Source organism: Lathyrus oleraceus, chromosome 7 (assembly GCF_024323335.1).
Source record: "Lathyrus oleraceus cultivar Zhongwan6 chromosome 7, CAAS_Psat_ZW6_1.0, whole genome shotgun sequence".
NCBI lineage: Eukaryota > Viridiplantae > Streptophyta > Magnoliopsida > Fabales > Fabaceae > Lathyrus > Lathyrus oleraceus.
Window position 1 is genome coordinate 238,924,587 of NC_066585.1, and position 20,834 is coordinate 238,945,420.

At 38.1% G+C, this 20,834-nt stretch overlaps 1 protein-coding gene across 2 annotated transcripts; it reads left to right on the forward strand.

Annotated features, from left to right (window-relative positions):
• The first annotated feature begins 1,024 nt into the window (after nt 1–1,024).
• LOC127105891 (myb family transcription factor PHL8) lies at nt 1,025–2,735 on the forward strand. 2 transcript variants are annotated; one of them, XM_051043098.1, is made up of 6 exons: nt 1,025–1,305; nt 1,385–1,461; nt 1,539–1,593; nt 1,688–1,763; nt 1,852–1,921; nt 2,007–2,735. In XM_051043098.1, exons 1-6 carry the CDS (start codon nt 1,182–1,184, stop codon nt 2,598–2,600), a joined length of 996 nt encoding a protein of 331 aa, XP_050899055.1. In that variant the 5' UTR covers nt 1,025–1,181; the 3' UTR covers nt 2,601–2,735. The 2 variants fall into 2 exon arrangements, with proteins under 2 accessions (XP_050899055.1, XP_050899056.1); XM_051043099.1 differs by having other exon boundaries at nt 1,855–1,921.
• Nucleotides 2,736–20,834: the final 18,099 nt, after the last annotated feature.

Genomic DNA, 20,834 nt, shown 5'->3' on the forward strand with positions numbered 1-20,834 from the left:
AATTAGGTTGGTGTTTAGTTAGGATTAAAGGTAGGGGCTGAAAATTCCTTAATTTGTTAGGATACCTTAAGGAAACTATGACATGTTAGATGTCTTGAACAGACACATAACTTATTGATGATGTTTTGATATGAGGTACAACTTTATATCTCTTGAAATGTTTGATTAGTTTTTCTTTTCCTTCTAGCATACTTTTCTTTAAAGAAAACATGGAAGCTCTAGGTCCAAAAATCTAATCATAGATTCTTTGATTCCTCCATCCCTACAAAGAACAAAAAGAATCTGCCAATTGCAATACCACACACATCATAGAAAAGATAACCCAAAATTAAAGTTGTTAAAAAGGGAAAAGAAATTAAAACAAAAAAGTTTATTAAGTTAGCTTAAACTTTCAATCACCACAAAACAAGCAACATATCCAATAATATAGCATTTCCATCCTATTTTTTTCTTTTAATAAATATATTTTTTCTAATTTTTACCTTAAAGTTTCTCACACCATTAAGAAAGTTGCATCCATTATTCATTATGGTGGGCCTACCCAATTCAATAAGGAATCAAACCTTAGCAAAAGATGGAAGTGGGAAAACATCAAGATAAAAACAAATAAAACACTTTTTCTTTATATTAATTTTTTTCTCTCCTTTTAAGAACTCAAAATTTAGCTATTTCCATTTTTTTAACACCTAATCAAAATCACTCTAATGAAATTGATAAAACTCTCTTTTAATTCAATCAAAAATCTTTAATTTGAAATCCAACTATAGAAAAATAACAGTAATATCGTACATTTTGACTTAAAAATTAAAAAATTAATCTCTGCAGTTAAACGAAGAAGAAGATCTATATTATGCATGTAAAATGCAGATGATATCCTAATCATACCAACAAAAGATTCTCTCCACCCCTTTGAAGTCAAAGAAGAAAGAATAATGTGGAAAATTAAAAAAGAAAAAGTGGATATAAAAAAATATTATTTTTTGCTACACAAGATTACAGCTCATGGCATATATTCCTCCAACATAACCCCACTAATGCTTCCTTATATGGAGTGAGATCAATCAAACAACATGTTCAATTTATAAATAAAAACTATATAGTTGCCACATATTGTCACAAAAGCATCAAAAGTATATTTATGTTTCAGTCTCTATTACAAGTAACTCTTCTAAAAAAAGCTAATGGATCAACAAAACCAAACCATGCGTTTGGTTCTTTCCACTGATGCTAAGCCTAGGTTGAAATGGACTCATGAACTTCACCAAAGATTCACTGATGCTATTCACCAACTTGGAGGTGCAGAAAGTAAGTGTGACAGACACAAAAACCTTACTATTTTCATGTATAATCTTAATGTGTTTTTCACACTATGTTTATGTGGCAGAAGCAACACCGAAGAGTTTGATGAGGGCGATGGCGATTCCGGGACTCACTTTGTATCATCTCAAGAGTCATTTACAGGTATTTTCCATTTTTCGAATTATGATATAGGAATTTTCTAAAAATTTGAGCTTATTTTGATTTTCTGGTGATTACAGAAATATAGACTTGGAAAAAACCAACTCATAGAAACCTGTTCCGATGACAAACAAGGTGAGTTTTTGTATAACATAAATAGAATGATTCATTGGTACTTTTTTTTTTTATGATTTTGCTTAATCTTTGGATTCTTGATTCATGGATGCAGATTACATAGAGATTCAAAGTAGTGACAGTCAATGCGGCAGAGAAATCAGTGTCGCGAACCAGAATCAAACGACGGAGTAATAGTTAATTTGAAATCGAGCAGATATATAAACATTATTAATATTATCTAGAATTTTCGTTGATCGAATGTTTTGTGTTTACTAGAAGTTCGAAGATTGCTGAGGCGCTTGAGATACAAATGGAAGTACAAAAGAAACTCTATGAACAAATTGAGGTAGTACTCGAAAGTTATGATCTATCAAAATTTCAATTGATGCATATAAAGAGATGTTAATCGATTCGGATCATGATTTCATCAGGTGCAGAAACATTTACAGTTTAGAATTGAAGCGCAAGGAAAGTACTTACAATCGGTACTAATGAAGGCGCAAGAAGCACTTGCAGGATACGGTTCTTCATCTTCGTCCGCGTCTGGTGTAGAACATGCTAAAGCTGAACTTTCTCAGTTATTATCAACAATCAACAATGCATCTCCTAGTTCTCCGATTTCAGAACTAACAGAAACACGAGGTTTGAGTTTGAACATTACGGAGAGGAAACAAAATCGAGGAACTATGTGTTCTTTATCGAGTTCTCTAACATCATCTGAAAGCTCCGAGAGAAAAGAGGAAAAACAAACCGTAAACGAGGCAGAGAACACTCCGAATTACAATAGTGTTTCAGTTGAATTGCCATTAATGGATATCGGTACTAATGATGGAGCTAGTGCGAGAAAAAGACGCGCTGTTACTGATTTTGATTGTGGCTGTGTTGATCAACCAGATGGAAAATTTTATGGCAAAAAATTGAAGGAATCTGAGGTGTCACAAATGCTTGACTTGAACAGCAAGTATGAGAGGGAGATTGAGTCAAGTTCATTAGAAATAGATTTAAATTGCAGTTCAAGTTTTTAGGTAGAATGAAGATGTTTTCTAGTAATAATAATATTTACATGTGTAACAAAGTTATTATTCTCAGGAGAAAATCTGTGTATAAACTATGTATATTTTATAATGAAAAGAAAGAAAAAGTATAGTACTTATATGACATTTTTTTTTTACATAGTTTTTTTTTCTTTTCATAATCTTGTTGCTGATATTGGATCATAATTTCTTATGCTTTAGAGGCTACAATATTAGTTGATGACATTAAACCTAACATGATTGTGATGTGAACCAATTTTTACCCACATATAAGCTCTTTTTCTAACTGAATTTATGATTTTTCAATCAAGTAATCCCTGATTTCAAATTTTTCAACACTTCCGATACAATGTATGTCTCGCCTATCTTCAGAATTCGGCTGGACACACAAGAGACTAACATCTAACTCTAAAGCTTTGCCTTCTTTGCACACTGCCCCCGTGAGTGAATCATATAAGAATTTGATATTATTTGACATGTTTGAAATTGTTAATTGACATGTATACATGACTTGTCAAGTACTTACTTGGCCAACAAGATGACAAACTTATATGCAAGAGGGATGCCTTGAAGCACAAGCTAAAACAAAAAATAATTGTTGCAACTAACTATAACAACTATAATACATATCAAGATATACATTAATACATGTGGTGAAAGCTTGTGTCTTGAGAGTATGCTCCTCTCCAGATCTCAGATTCGAATCTTGTAGATGCAAACAATTTATGTGTTTGGCCAAGTACATACAAAAATTTGTTTTGGTTTTAAACGGGGCTCTCGCAAGTAGATGATGGAATTGGTCCCTTAGATTACTCAGTTGCAAGGCCGACACTACGTCAAATAAGGGAAAAGAGGGCGCTTTTTTTGGCCAATAACAACGCTTTAAAGCGCCCTCTAATCTGGCGCTGGCATATGTAAAGACAACGCTTTTTTTCCTGGTGAAAGTGCTGTCTAAAGTGGCTCTTTAAGCCCTTTAAGGGCCACTTTAGAGGGCGCTTTTTAAAGAAAGCGCCCTCTAAAGTGGAAACATTTAAGGGTTTAGAGGGCGCTTTTACTGGAAAGCGCCCTCTAAAGTGGAAACTTTTAAGGGTTTAGAGGGCGCTTTTACTGGAAAGCGCCCTCTAAAGTGGAAATTTAAAGGGTTTAGAGGGCGCTTTTACTGGAAAGCGCCCTCTAAAGTGGAAACTTTTAAGGGTTTAGAGGGCGCTTTTACTGGAAAGCGCCCTCTAAAGTGGAAATTTAAAGGGTTTAGAGGGCGCTTATTTTGGGAAGCGCCCTCTAAAGTGGGTGGTTATTTAAATTTTTTTTTTAAAAAGCGCTATATTTTTTTATTTATTTTAGACAACCTGTATTGAAGCAGTACACCCAAAACTGTATAATTTGAAGCCTTTTTTCATACATTGCATTCAACAAGTCTTATATACAACAATCCATACATATACAACAATCCATTGATATATAATCGTTTAACTTCTAAAGATTCTAAATATACAACCAATTCATAACTTAAAAAGAAATAAAACTAAGTAGCAAAAGCATCTCTGAGATGTATGTTTTTTTTTGCTAGCAGCAGTCTTCTTAGCAACAACCTCTTTTTGTTCAATATCAATAGCATGAACCTAAAATATCATAAAATTAGTTAGGTGATGTATAAGATCAAGAATTAACATTTTCTATGCATAAATATCATATAATTGTGTTTATACTTTTTTTTTGATGCAACTGACTCGATTTGCTGCGTAATCCCCTTATATTTTTGGTCCCTTATCTTTTGAAGATAGAATTGATATTTGTTTAGATGGACATGTTCCATTGTCGTAGAGGGATACTTTCAAATATCCAGCATCATCATCTACGCGAATGAGGCTTGACGATAATGGAACATCTCCATCTAAACAAATATCAATTGATACTTTCAAGTATCCCTTGCCCCTTGCACGAATGATTGACTTCATAATAGCCATTTTACCTGTAATAAAGAAAACAATTAAAATTAGATGACAAATGTAAAAACAATTAAAATCATAAAAGTCATTTTACCTGTAATAAAGAAAACAATTAAAATCATTTGACCTGTACCTTTTTCACTAAGTTCTCTTTCTTTTCTTGGTTGGAATATGTTCTACATGTCTCTTAACAACACGGACGGTTGGATTGATCCAAATACCCTCATTATGATCATTTCTAATATATGAATCATTTGATATAATATTCTCATCTTGATCATTTCTGGTAAACGATTCAATCTCAACATCAATATCACCTTGATCTCCAGTGTTTTCATCAATTACTTTGTTGGAAAAAAGAACTATAGACCATTTCGTACTTTTCGGATCATTGACATAGAACACTTGTCTAGCTTGAGAGGCTAGAATAAAAGACTCATCTTTGTATCCCACCCTATTAAGATCCACTTGCAAAAATCCTGACTTATCCATTCGAATGCCGTTATTATTTTCAACCCACTTGCAACCAAATATAGGAATCTGAAACTTCTCATAATCAAACACCCAAATGCGCTCGATAACACCAAAATACGACAGATTTGCAAATTTGGGGTTTAAGTCCTTCACACTTGATATGTGCATTGCTTCAGCTACCACGGTGACACCACTATTCTGCATAGTACTTTTATCATCTTGTTCTTTGGTATAAAATGTGTATCCATTAATCGCGTATGCGCTATAAGAAAAAACATGGAAACTTGGACCATATGCTAAGCATCTCAACCTTTCTGTTATTGAAGCGGGATCTGAATAATACTTTGAATAAATATGATCCTTAAACCAAGGTATAAAACATCGATTGTGCTCTCGTACTATCCAATTTTCATTTCTATTGGGATTTAAACCTCGGAGAACATCCTTGTGAATTTCAACATACGGCTCAACCTCATTCTCATTGTGCAGAACATACAAATGCACTTGATCCCGTTCGACCCTTGATACTGCCACGATTTTATTTCCAATTAGATTTTTTCCTTCTTTCTTTTCGACAAGCTGAGACTTGGGGAGTCCGATTGACTGAACATTAGACAAATATTCAGTACAAAACTCAATCGCTTCTTCAACAATGTATCTTTCAACCATACAACCTTCTGGTCGACTTCGGTTCTTCACGTACCCTTTTAATATTTTCATATAACGTTCAACAGGGTACATCCATCTCATATAAGCTGGTCCACACAATTGTGTCTCTTTCACAAGATGAACAACTAGATGTACCATTATGTCAAAAAATGATGGAGGAAAAAACATTTCAAGCTCACACAAAGTAATAACGATTTCTTTTTGCAACATTGGTAAGATCGCAGGATTGATCACCTTACTGCAAATTGACTTGAAGAAAGAACACAACTTAGTTATAGAGCTTCTTACTTTTTCTGGAAGAATAGAACGTATACCTATTGGGAGAAAATGTTCCATTATAACATGGCAATCATGGGTCTTTAAACTCTTTAACTTGAGGTCTTTCATAGACACAAGTCTTCTAATATCTGAAGAGTACCCTTCTGGAACTTTAACTTCACTTAGAAACTTACACAATGTTTTTTTCTCCTTTCTAGATAGAGTATAAGCAGCAGGCGGTAGATATGTTCGTTTTCCTTTCTTCAAGGGTCCTAATTCAGTTCTTATTCCCATCGCTATCAAGTCCTTTCTTGCCTTAAGGCCATCCTTAGACTTTCCTTGTATATTGAGTAACGTGCCAATAACACTTTCAAATACATTTTTTTCAATATGCATAACATCAAGAAAATGTCTCACATACAAGGACTTCCAATACGGCAATTCAAAAAAAACTGACCTCTTCTTCCACCCACTTTTGACAAGTGTGTGGGCAAAAGGCTTGCCAAACTGAGTATCCAAATCTTTCACCTTTTCAAAAATTTGATCACCCGTCAATATAGGTGGAGCTTTGCCTTGTTCTGTCTCTCCATTGAACGCCTTTCTCCATCCACGATAGTGATGATTTGAATTTAAGAATCTCCGATGACCGAGAAAGACATTCTTTTGACCAAACTCCAAGCGCTTCCAATCTGTTTTATCTTCACAAATAGGACACGCACATTGACCTTTTATGCTATACCCTGATAGATTTCTGTATGCTGGAAAATCATTAATTGTGCCAAACAACATCGCCCTCAAGTTGAAACTTTCTTTCCTATATCCATCATAAACCTCCACACCGGTCTCCCACAAAATCTTTAAATCTTCGATTAAGGGCTTCAAGTACACGTCTATGTCATTCCCTGGTTGTTTAGGTCCAGAAATCAACATAGACAACATCATGTACTTACGCTTCATACATAGCCATGGAGGTAGGTTATAAATCATAATAATCACAGGCCATGTACTGTGTGAGATACTCTGGATACCGTGTGGGTTCATTCCATCAGTAGATAATGCCAAGCGAAGGTTTCTTGATTCTTCTCCAAATTCAGGATAATCATTATCAATTTTCAACCACTGTGGTGAATCTGCCGGATGTTGATACTTTCCATCTATAATTCTTTCATCTGCATGCCAGGTCAAGTGTCTTGAATCGGTTTCACTACGAAACATGCGTCTAAATCTCGGAATAACAGGAAAATACCACAAGACTTTTGCTGGAGACAACTTGTTCTTATATCACGAGACACCGCATTTAGGACACTCATTTAACGATGCATACTCATTTCGAAACAAAACGCAATCGTTTGGACATGCATGTATCTTATCATAGCTCATGCCAATAGAGCACAACATCTTTTTGGTCTCATATGTTCGATTGGGAAGAACATTAGCCTCAGGAAGCATATCTTTCAAAAGGGCTAATAACTCTGTGAAACTTTTATCCGACCATCCATTGCCCGCCTTTAAGTTGTACAAATTTAATACCGCAGACAATCTTGTGAATTTAGTGCAACCATCATACAAAGGTTTCTCTGCATCACTTACCAACCTCTCAAACATTTCGGGACAATCCTTAAGATCTCCTTCAAGTGCTTCTGCAATCTCTTCAACTCGATCACAATCGTATGTATCTGCGCCACTATAGTTTGAGGCATAGGTCGTACTATCCCCCGGTTCAACATTCTCGTTACTTTTCTCACCATGCAAATTCCAACATGTATAACTTTGATCAATTCCATGCCTCATTAGATGCGATGTCAACTGAACTGCGTCAACCCGTTTCCCATAACAACAACCCAAGCAAGGACATATCATTCTACTGGGGTCTTCGGCGTGCGCAACGGCAAACTTAACGAATTCTGATACCCCATTCTCGTACTCTCTCGACAATCGATTGGAAGACATCCATGTATTATCCATTACTAATTAGAATAAACAAAAAACAATTTCAGAAGAGAAACCAATTTCAGAAGATACTCTGTGCAGGGCATTCATGTCTCCATTTACTCTATCAAATAACATCCATACCTAAACTTCTTAAGTTACTAGCTACGCTATGTACTGGTTGGCTGTTAATGAAGAATTCAAACACATTCGGACCTAGGTTTCTAATGATACTGGTGTTGACACAAAATCAGATGTTCATAGGTCGTATAACCCTAACTACTGGGTAATGTAGTCCCATTGCATGCGCTATCATGGTCACTAAAAACCAACCGTCAATTGCCTAATAAACCCAAACTATTTAAATCACTATGAATATTGAAACTTTACAGGTCGAAACAAACGTAGCATAGACAACAATAACATAAAACTGAAATGGGGCAAAGCTAAAACAAAGCAATAGTGCAAGTAATAATGTATGCATCGTGTACCTTTGATTGGTAGAAGGAGGAAACGTCGTAGATCTAACAGAGGTGGAAGGAGAACGCCTTAGAACCCTAACGTGAAAAAGAACGAAAATAACAGAGAGTGAAATAACAAAACGCGCAGTATGTTATAATTTTAATGTTTACTAAAGGGGACCTTAGAGGGCGCTTGTGGAAAAAAAGTGCCCTCTAAAGGGGGCCTAAGAGGGCGCTTATGGAAGCGCTCTCTAAGGCTTTCCAGAAGCGCTTTATAAACTGGAAATGCACATGGACTTATAACAGCGCTTTATTAAAAGCGCCCTCTAAGGGTAACCTTAGAGGGCGCTTTCTAAAAAGCGCCATGTATTGTTGTCCCTCTATCTCCTCCTTATTTTTTCGCTTCACCTTAGAGGGCGCTTTATTACAAAAGCGCCCTCTAAAGTGCGCTGTCTATTGCTCCTTATTTTTTCGCTTCACTTTAGAGAGCGCTTTTGTAATAAAGCGCCCTCTAAGGTGCGCTGTCTATTCCAGTTTTTGGCGTAGTGCGAATATCAAAAAAAAACTATACACTAATACTCTCCCTCAAGCTAGAGAGTAGTTAACTGAGATTCTCAACTTGGATAAAAGCAGCTTGGATAGAAGCAGACCGAAAGGTTTGGGGTCCAAGGGTTTTGTGATGTCAGCCAAGTGAATTGAACTTTGTATAAGTAGATAATTTTTCTCTAACCACATGACTATATTTCGATGTGTTAGGTCTGTTCATGAAATGTAGCATTGGCTGCAATGTGACAAGCATATTAATTGTCACAATATAAAACTATATCTGAAACATTTGCAACATTGAGGTCCTGAAGTAAATAACTTAGCCACTGAAACTCGCACGCAAAAGAAGCTAAAGTCATGTACTTAACTTCTGACGAGGATCTTGAAATGAGAGTCACTTAAAAAGACACAATAATTCGTCGATGAGGGTCTTGTTTTTGTGTAAGTGTCCCAATTGGAGTCACTAAAGGCTTTGAGTTTATGCTTGAGAAAGGAAGGATAGAACAATTCCTTAGAAGGGGATTGTTTTGTGTATATGAGAACTCCAATGGCAGCGGCAGCATTCATATGAGCTAAAGAAGGAGAATACACTTAGTATATAGATAACTATAATCGTGAAAACAAGAATATCCACAATGTATTGTACTTTGAATGTAATATTTGTTAATTAGATTTAGACAGAGATATGAATTTGGAGCTATATACATCACAAATCATATTCTAAGATGTGATATTGATTGTCATGAATCAATTTGAGAAGCTGGTGAGTCATATCTTTTATATGACATCTCTTTTGTAGCAGTACTTTAATATTTTTCAAATTTGTTTTTTACCATATGAGAATAAACTAAATTCGGACTTGTGTCCTGCTATAGCATTCATTATGTCTTTCTTCTTTGTTTCTTGAGTTTGATTTTCTTCATCTACATTGTGCTCTATGTTTGAATTTGTTGATACTTCTTGTATTTTCAATGTATTTATTTTGTCCTCCATCTTCCCTTCACATGTTTTCTCCCTTACACAGGCTTCAAGCACGTCGAGAAAAGTGGGTGTGTTACAATTGTGATGAACTGTTCCAACCAGGTCATCATTGAAAAAGTCATCTCCATTTGCTCATCGTGGAACCTGAGGAGACTACATAAACGTATGCAAATGACAGTAGACTTACCATGGATCTGTTAGCTCAAATTTTTGACGTCCACTTCAAATTTACAAAATTGGAAAGCATGTACAACTAGCTAGCTTTGACTAAGAGGTGATTCGACCAGTTGAAGGTAGACTGGCTTAGCTGATTAAATAAAGATCAAGCTTATAGCTGAAACTTCGGAGCGGTTCCTTGAGGAGCGGTTAAAAAACGGTTTCGATCAAAGATTTGAAATTTAAATAAAGGAGGGAAGAGTATCTTCGGTAGAAACCGCAAGGATACACGTGGAAGCAGATGAGCGAACATACACATGTAGGACGCCACGTGTATCGACGTGATTGAAGAACCCTCAGAGCGGTTATTTCGATCTAGTATAAATATAGGGTCTTAGAGTTAGAAAAGTGTGTCAAATTGTGTATAAAAACCTGCAAATTTACTAAGTATTCGTGTGAAGAAGAACTGTAAAACGCAAAATGTACGTTGTCTACACCGTTGTTTAATCATTTCAAAGCATTACAAAGTTATCTTTACTTTCTCTTCAGAAATATCTTTCCTTGCTCTTTACTCTCAAACACTTTATTTCTTACTTCGTCATTTACAAGTTTAAAGATCTTTAGTTCCTTTCGTTACTTTGAACTTTTACCTTACATTCTTAAATATTCCAGCACTTACCAACCGTTTCGATTGCTTTCAATCCTTCTATGATTCCCGTCATTTACTTCTTCTTTAATAGTTCTAAATACTGATTTAAGATTGTTCTTTTGTTCAAGTCACTCTTTTGTCTTTAATTTTTATTTAACGCTTCGATTCGACGTTTAGTTCGATCATTTATCAATGTTACGCTTACCAGAAATTTAGCACGTGTCCTAGGATCAATCTGATCGATCCTGTAAGTGACCAAATTTAGAAATTTGGAAGATCAACGGTTGTTTACCATTTTTCAAGGTAAACAAGTTGGCACACCCGGTGGGACCAGTGCTAACGTTCTGTTTGATTGCTAAGTTTTTTTTAGAAAAGAATTGTTGTATGCTTTTAAGAAGTGGTAAAATAGCCATAAATGACGAACGACGAACAGGGAGAGAACCACAGACGGGGATGGCGAATATGAATCCGCCAGAAACTCAGAATTCTCAAAACCCATCAACTAGCAGCATAATGCCTCCTTCAGCTTGGATGGGGGCAAATACGGGCACGACACATGCGTCCGAAATAGTTTCGTCTATGGTGAGTTCGATGCCTACGCATTCGATCTCCCACTCTGAACCAATTTTGACTTATGTTGGACCTAAAGGACCTCCCCATACTCCTTCACCAATCATGAAATGGTCCAGATGTTGACTCAAACTTTGGCCACTGTGCTAAATCTTTTGAATCAGAATACAACTCAGTCGAATCAACAGATGACAGCACAAGTGGCTCGAATGTCTGAGTTTCTTGGTATACCTCAGCACCAGCGTCCCTTGCCCAGGGATTGGGTAAGAGAGAATCAAGAGCCCACGCTTGAGGAAGACCTCACCATTAACCAGATCCCACAAAATCACGGAGGAATAGTAGTACCTCCTAGGATCGAACCACAAGTGCACAGGGAACCAAAGGTGTTAATGGTAAATAGGAATCAGAATGCCTATGATATCATATGGCAAGTTCGACATGATGATATGGCAACAAATAATAATCTAACCGCTATAGTCGAGAGAATTATGGTTCAAAATGGGGTGAATTTTGGTCTCAGAAGACCCAATTGTACGTCGCCTTTGGTAGAATATGTCTTACAAACAGATGCACCCCTGAGGACCAAAATTCCCAAATTCACCAAGTTTGCTGGGGATACTACTGAGTCTACTGTCGAACACGTGGCGAGATACCTAATTGAAGCTGTAGATATGTCAAATAACGAGAATCTTCGGATGAATTTTTTTCCAAGTTCTCTTACCAAGAATGCTTTTACATGGTTCACAACTTTGCCCCAGAATTCGATCCATTCATGGAACCAGCTCGAAAGAATGTTCCATGAACAGTTCTACATGGGGAAGACGAAGAAAAGTTTGAAAGAATTGGCTAGTGTCAGACGAAAATTCATTGAGCCAATTGACGACTACTTGAATAGATTTCGCCTACTCAAAGCCAGGTGTTTTACACAAGTGCCAGAGCATGAGTTGGTCGAAATGGCCGTTGGGGGACTTGAGTACTCAATTAGAAAGAAGTTGGATACTCAATACCTAAGGGATATGGCCCAGTTGGATGACAGAGTTCGACAGGTAGAACGTTTAAAAGAGGAAAAGGCTAGAACAAACAAAGGTAAAAGGGTAGCATATGTCGATTTTAGGAAAGATCATGAAGATTCAGGCCTTGAAGTTCCAGACTTCGACGATACTGAGATCGATCTTGCTGAGTTGACACAGGGGCCACCATATGTGTGCAAAGTTTTGGCCCCTTTGAACGGGAGAAATCTTGTCGAACCTGAAAAGAATGACAGGTTTCCTAAGAAAACATATACTTTTGACGTTACAAAATGTGATGAAATCTTCGACTTACTGGTCAAAGATGGTCAAATGATAGTACCTCCGGGTGCCAAAGTACCTCCTTTAGAACAAAGAAAGAAATGAGGGTTTTATAAATACCATAGTTTTTTGGGTCATAAAACGTCTCAATGTTTTCTTTTCAGGGATCTGATGCAGAATGCAATCTAGGAGGGAAGACTCAAGTTCGGTGGTAAGCCGTGGAGGCAGATGAAAATCAACTCTGACCCTCTCCAAATTGCTGAAGCTCATTATACTGAGCTAGAGGAGGTGAATTTCATTGAAACTGCTGATGATTTCTGTATGACCGAAGTTACTGAAGACTTCGTCCATGAGCCTGTCATGGTTAAAATACATGAGCACTTTAAGCAGACACCGTGTGATGGTTTGTCCTTAAGGGGTACAAAGGACATCAAGAAGGAAAATGTTGAAGCCTCAGATATTGAGGATGCTAAAGAGTCAAAGTTAGTAATGGTCACTAAAGAGACTACTGATACTTTCGTTCAGTTGGACAAGGCTACTGACGGCCTTCAAAAACAATTCCAAAAGCTGGCTATTACTGAGGATATCCACATGGAAGTTAATATGGCGGAGGTATCTCGAGAAGTTTCAATGGAAGTCGATGATGAAGACAAACAAGAGGAATACAATAAGGTCGCCTTTCCTTAGGAAGAAGAAATATTGTCAGATTTCCTTTGAAGGTTCCAAAAGAAGAAATTAGAGGTGATGTTATGCCCCAGGTGCAGTGTTGTCTTCGACAAAAAGGCAGCTTAGAATCTGGAGGGGGTTAGGATAGTGCACCACCAAAATGGCCATAAAGTCATCCACAATAATCAAGCGGGTAATCCAGAAAGGTTCTTCGACCCCAGAAGATATCTTGATCCTATGCGCCCTGTGGTGAAGATGAATGAAACCAAACAAGTTAGGCGAAACTTCCAACCCATGACCTTTAAACCAAGCATCGAAGGGTCAGAAGGGATGTGGGTCAAGCAGGCTGAGGGGAGAAAACGTGGCCATGGCAAGTGGCATAAGTTTGAGGTTGAAAGAGGTTCATCGTTGGCCTATAGCCAGGAATTCCGATCTGACAAAAGGACCACACATGTGTCCGAAAACTATAAAGGAAAGAATCCCATGATGAGGTCCTAGTAGAGAAGAGAGCAGGGAAGGAGAAAAGCCAAAAGAGAAGCTGGTGAAATGAACCAGGTTGAATCAAGTACCAACGTAATGGTGAAGAAAAGGGATGGCCCTAACCTCACCAAAAGAGATTCAAAGATTTCAAATAAGACGGCCGGAGAAAATCAGATGGCTGCCGAAGACGAGTTATTAACTGACAACTTCGACTATGGTTCGGAGGATTCCTTAGACATTCTGGTCGGACTGGTATCCGTCATGCCTATAGAATTTGATCGGATCACTGAAGTCAATGATAATGACAATGTCGAAGAGCAGAATGCTTTTTTCGAAAGACCTAGTGACACCATGAAGAGCCATTTGAAACCCCTTTTCATCACCGGAAGAGTCAAAAACATCCCAATTAACAAAATACTGGTAGATTATAGGGCGACTGTGAATCTGATGCCCCATCGTATGTTGGCGAAAATTGGCAAATATGAAACTGATGCCAAACCTCATAATATGGTGTTGACCAATTATGAAGGCAAAGTAGGCTCCACCCTGGGGGCTATCCAAGTTGAATTGACTGTAGGAACGGTTACTAGGCCCACAATGTTCATGATTGTGGAAACAAAGGCAAACTACAACATGTTGCTGGGAAGAGAACGGATTCATGGAGTCGGAGCAATCCCGTCTTTGATGCACCAGAGGATTATAATTTGGCGTCCAGATGGCATTGTTGAAAATATAGAGGCAGATCATGGATATTTCAAAACCCCTACTATGGTTTCCGGTGGGATAGAGAGGTAGTGGGCGAAGACAACTTTGGATATTTAGGAGTAGCCGGAATTAACCCCACAGGGTGGGGAAGTGAATTCAGTGATGATGACTGAGTTCACAGTGTTAAAGAGGATTTCAGCCTACATAGCCGAAAACAAGCAGCAATTGGCCTTAGAGGCCGAAATAAAAAATCATGGTTGTCGAAGCCAGTGAAGTTTCTCCACCAGAAGGTCCTGGAAAAGATTTTGACCCAATACCACCTGACGAAGGTTAAGAAGAGCGAGACCAGAGGCTTGACGCGATCTACGATGACGAGCCTTTGGATTTCGAGAAGGACACGCTAGCAACCAATGTTAAGATGTTGGCTCAAGATCCATCGAAGAAGTAGACTTGGGAGAGGGGGTAATAAAAAGGCCAACTTACATCAGTGCCAACATCCATCCTCAACTTAAGATCGAAGTGATCCAGTTGCTGAGAGAGTTTAAAGACTATTTTGCATGGGATTATGATGAAATTCCTAGTTTAAGCAAGGAGTTGGTCGAATTAAAATTGCCGATCAAGCATGGGAAGAATCCGGTGAAGCAAAATCCAAGACGGTTTGCCCCATCAATATTGTCGAAAATCAAGGAGGAAGTTGAAAGACTTCTCCGCTGTAACTTCATTCGTACTGCCAGGTATGTCGAATGGTTAGCTAACATTATGGCAGTTGTAAAAAAGAATGGTACCTTAAGGGTTTGCATAGATTTTAGAGATTTGAATATTGCAACCCCAAAAGATGAGTATTCGATGCCAGTGGCGGAAATGTTGGTCGATTCTGCTGCAGGTTATGAATATTTAAACATGCTCAATGGGTAATCTGGGTACAATCAGATATTCATTACTGGAGAAGATATCCCAAAATTGGCATTTCGTTGCCCTGGAGCCTTAGGTACCTACGAATGGGTAGTGATGCCTTTTGGTTTGAAAAATGCAGGGGCAACTTGCCAAAGGGCGATGAATTCGATCTTCCATGATTTCATAGAGACTTTTATGCAAATCTATATAGACGATATTATTGTTAAGTCTATTTCGGGGGAGAATCATATAAAACACCTTCGAATATCTTTTGAACGCATGAGAAAATATGGTTTAAAAATGAACCCTCTAAAATGTGCTTTTTGTGTGCAGGCTGGAGTTTTTTAGGTTTTGTGGTCCATAAAAAAAGGATCGAAATAAACCAGAATAAAACCAAAGCCATCATGGATGCGAAAGCGCCATCAACAAAGAAAGGTTTGCAGTCACTGATGGGCAAAATCAATTTCCTAAGGAGATTCATCTCAAACCTTAGTGGGAAGACACAAGCATTTTCGCCTTTGCTTCGACTTAACAAGGAAGTGTTCGAATGGGGCCAAGCTCAGCAAGTGGCGTTCGATAAGATCAAAGCGTACTTGAGCCACCCACCAATTTTGAAGCCACCTTGTAGAAATAAAAGTATGAGATTGTATATTTCTACATCTGATAAAACCTTAGAGAGCATGTTAGCGCAAGAGGGTGATAATGGTGTCGAAAGAGCTATTTATTACCTCAGCAGGGTTTTAAAGGATGTAGAAACTAGGTATAGCATGATCAAAAAGTTATGTTTATGCTTGTATTTCTCTTGTACAAAATTAAATCATTATATCAAACATGTTGACGTGTATGTTTCATATCATTATGATATTATTAAACATATGTTATCTAAACCAATTTTGCATAGTCGAATTGGAAAATGGGCATTGGCATTGACTGAATTTTCCTTAACATATATGTCATTAAAAGCTGTGAAAGGCCAAGTAGTAGCAGAATTTATAGTCGATCACTCCATTGATGCCGCCGCTTTGAACTATGTTGAATTAGGGTCGTGGAAGCTATACTTCGACGGATCTAGCCGTAAAAATGGCACAGGTATCGGAGTCGTAATTATTTCTCCAAATAAAATTCCAACAACATTCCAATATAAAGTAGAAGGTATTTGTTCAAATAAGGAAGCTGAATACGAAGCCCTCATAGCAGGACTTGAAATGTTATTGGAATTGGGGGCAACTCGGGTCGAGATAATGGGAGACTCAGAGGTAGTCATAAAACAGATCACGAAAGAATATAGGTGTGTTAAGATGAATCTGATCATGTATTTCATAATCGTCAGTCGATTGCTGAAAAGTTCGAAATGGTTTATATTCGACATATACCACGAATAGAGAACATGATAGCTAATGACCTGGCCCAAATCGCATCTGGGTATAAAATTTCGAGAGAAAAGTTGCACAAAGTCATAGAAGTCAGAGGAAAGGTAGTGGCAACTAGATTAACTCCCCTAGATTTAGAACATACAAGATTAGGATGTGCTGATGAGGGAAATTTTGAAATATTGGCGATAGACAGCTTAGAAGATGAAGACTGGAGAAAACCAATAGTAGTATACCTACAGAATCCCACAGCCTCTACTGATCAAAAAACCAGGTATCGATCATTAAGTTATGTTCTTTTGGGTTCAGAGTTGTTTAAGAAATCTCCGGAAGGCATTTTGCTGAAATGCCTTAGTGAGTTAGAGGCATACTTTGCCCTTTCAACTGTCCATAGTGGAACATGTGGGGCACACCAAGTCGGTCATAAGATGAAATGGCTTTTATTTCGACAAAGAGTGTATTGGCCTACTATGTTGAAAGACTGCGTTGAATTGGTGAAGGGATGTCAAGAGTGTCAGGTGCATGCAGGCATATAACATGTCCCTGCAAATGAATTACACTCTATCATCAAACCATGGCCATTTAGAGGTTGGTCTTTGGACTTGATCGGAGAAATTCGACCTCCCTCATCAAAAAGTCAAAGATACATATTGGTAGGAGTTGATTATTTCACAAAATGGATTGAAGCCATACCTTTTCCAAATGTGATCCAAGAGGATGTGATCGAATTCATTCAAAAGTATATTATTTATAGGTTTGGAATTCTAGAAACAATCACAACGGATCAAGGATCAGTATTTACTGGTCGGAAGATGCAGGAGTTCACCACGGACATGGGTTTCAAATTGGTAACGTCGACACCCTATTATGCTTAGGCTAATGGACAAGTCGAAGCTTCCAATAAGGTGATCATTGGTTTGATTAAAAAACATGTAGGAAAAAAACCTAAGAATTGACACAAGACTCTGGACCAAATTTTATGGGCATGTCGTACGTCCCCTAAAGAGGCTACTAAGTCGACCCCTTTTCGCCTAACTTTTGGCCATGATGTTGTCTTGCCAATAGAAATCCACCTGCAATCACTAAGGATTTAGAGGCAGCATGAACTCCCCACAGAATCATATTGGAGCATGATGTTGGATGAATTGGTTGATTTGAACGAGGAAAGGTTAAGTGTCTTAGAATTGCTAAGGCAACAAAAGAAAAGGATAGAGGTCTCTTATAATAAGAAAATTAAAGTTAAAAGCTTTACGCCTGGAGATTTGGTCTGGAAAGTGATCCTTCCAATGGATCGAAAAGATAGAGCCTTGGGGAAGTGGTCTCTAAAGTGGAAAGGCCCTTTCCAAATTCTGCAGAGTTTTTCTAATGGTGCCTATGAGATCGAAGAGCTCAGCGAAGATAAGAGGATTCTAAGAATAAACGGAAAGTATTTGAAAAAATACCAACCGACAATCCAAGAGGTAAAAATAAGAGACGAGTAACCACGTAAACAAAGCAAAATCCAAAATGGTAAAAATGCCCAAATGGTAATAATAAAGTCATAAGGCCAAAAGGCCAATATTTACTACAAGGAGAAATTTTGTTACATCATCAGACAAATAAGAATAACATTAAAAGGGAAGATTGGCTTTAATCTGAAGATACTTGGATTTGAGGAGCTCTAACCATTTTTCGCACAAAGATCTTTTTAAGCGAAGGAGTTTAACATCAGATTCAAGCTGTTGAGATTTTTTTATAAACTCCATGCCAAGTGATAGATCTTGAGCCATTGAAGCATCATCAAATTCCAACAATTGTTGCTTGTCCTTTTCAGCATCAACGATTTTGGCCTACAATTCTGATATTTGTTGTCTCTAGGAAGCAATGTTACGATCATGAGCATCAAATTTCTCTTTATTCTTTTGTTTTGTCTGTTCCGACTCCATGGCCTTATTGGTATATTCGGTAGCGGCATCCCAAGTTGTAGCCTCAGAACCAAATTTTTTTCTCTATCTCTCCCGTAAGGTGAGGTAGCAACTTGTGATCAGCGACAACTTGGTTGATCATGGTCCCTATCTCCAGAATAACGTTCGCCACTTCAGGGGAGGCTTCTAGCAAGTTAACCTGGCTAAGAAGAGCTTTCAGAGTTAAAGGGGCAGAAGGATCAGCCAGCAACAATAGAAACAAATCACCCTTAAAGACTTTGTCCTTGATTTTAGAAAGGATTTCGCCCGCAGAGGTGCTCGAAGGCTGATATTCTGACATTGAAGTGTTATGACTCTGATCAGAAGAACTCTCCCTGCAATTTAGCATTGCCTTTAAATACTCCAGTGGTTGACTTCACTTTAAGATAGGCAACTTTTTTGCAGAAAGGGCACCAATACTACTTGACGAAACGCCAACCGTTGGATTGTCGGCCATTGCAGGGGTTTGAGTTCGAGCATGTTCTTCACCCACATTGGCTCTTCCTTTTGTTTGGCTCTCAATGTTATCAGGGTTAGTCTCCAGATTTCCTTCAGCCGCTTCCTCTACCACCACGTCTTCAACGCCCGATCCCTCACCCTGAGGCTCATTTATTTTTTGCCCTGAGGCTCATCAGGTTGATAGGTAGTTTCAAAGTTGTTTTGAAAAACTTGAATTTCTTTTATAAGCGTATAAGTACCTTTCTTGGTCCTTTGCTACACAAGGAGAAAAGATTTGTCAAACAATTGAATAAAGGAGGTAACATCACAGAATTCCTCGATGTAATATTTGGACCACTTCCCAAATTCTCGACTACAAAGGAAGCTAGGCTCGAAATGAAATGGAGTTAACTGGGTCCTTCAAGTATACTTGGCTATTGTTTGAAAGCCGTGGTTTCAGTATGAACAACATTGTGAAGGAGGAGGCTACTCTTCTTGTCGTATAAGCATTTTGGGAAGACCTGGACCAACTCAAATTGTCGAGCAACAAGGTTGGGCTGGTAAGTTATCAGTGTGACTTGGACTTTCGAAGGGTTAAATTTAAGGGTAAGGATCTGAGGCGTCAAGAAGGCTTCCCATAATAGCAAGGATTTTGTCTCTTGCTTTTCAGATAAGGAAGGAAAAATCCTGGTAAACCATCTAGGGCCAACTTTTCTGAGAGCGAAGGGAGCCATACTCGAAGTAAAATTATGACTTTTAGCGAACATCATGATGTAAATCATGAAGGTTGATTGAAGAGCCTGTCCTTCGTCCATGGGGGTTAGTTGAGCTAAACTCGGTCCTTCGATTCTCCTGCGCCTGATTTCTTCAGTATCTTCGTCGATGAGGCCCTTGTTGGGCAGATTAGCCTCGAATGTGGTATTGAGCCAAAGTTATAATAACCAAAAAGAGCCAGACAATAGAAGATTCCCTTTACCCCCCAAATTCTTTAGTTAAGCCACTCTGTCGCTCAAGGATTCATACAGGCTGGCCAAAATCATCTCACTTAAGCAGACATCATGCCCTGCATTCAGTTGATTAGCCAATGTGAGATATTTCTTGGCCACTTGTAGTGATTTCGAGCAAAACACAGAGTGCGACAGCCACATAGCCAGGAAAGCTATATGCTCCACATCAGAGACAATTTCGGTGTCTTTATCATGATAGTGGGCTATATGTGTTGAATATGTTTCTCTTGTAGTCGAAAAGGCAATGGTATCTATGGAGTCAACATTAGGATCATAAGTGTGGCCAGTGGGTTTCAGCCCTGTGATAGAGGCCATGTCGAAAAGTGTGGGGGTGACCATTCCACAAGGTAGGTGGAAGGTATAGTGTGTGTTGTCCCAAAAGTACAGCGAAGAAACTAACATAGGGTTACTATAATCCAGGTCCAATTTCGACAACATAATAAGGTCGTATATCCCTATATCTTTCCAAGCCTGAGATTTTTGTTTCTCTATTTTATTTAGCCAATTGGAGTAATCAGTGGGATCTTTGAAAGTTGGGGTGGCACGAAAGGCTCTAAAACCATTATTCATAAACCTTAAATCTATAGTGTTTTCAGTCGGGGTGTTTTCGGAAGAAGAAATCCTAGGGTTTTTAGCTTGTCCTATGGGTTTGCATTTATGGTAAGACGGAAAAAACTCTCTAAGCTTGCTGGTATCAGTGTCTAAATCTGCTAGAGGTCCAGATAAGGTGTAAGCTTTATTAGAGACAGAAACAGGAATGAGTACCTCAGAAGCATAAATCTAGCGTGGTTCCT

Excerpts from the sequence above, each read along its gene's own strand:
- LOC127105891 (XM_051043098.1), top strand. The coding sequence starts at position 1,182 with ATGGATCAACAAAACCAAACCATGCGTTTGGTTCTTTCCACTGATGCT. Across the intron at positions 1,594-1,687 it reads CTGTTCCGATGACAAACAAG|ATTACATAGAGATTCAAAGT; the intron begins GTGAGTTTTTGT and ends TCATGGATGCAG. Across the intron at positions 1,764-1,851 it reads AACCAGAATCAAACGACGGA|AAGTTCGAAGATTGCTGAGG; the intron begins GTAATAGTTAAT and ends TGTGTTTACTAG.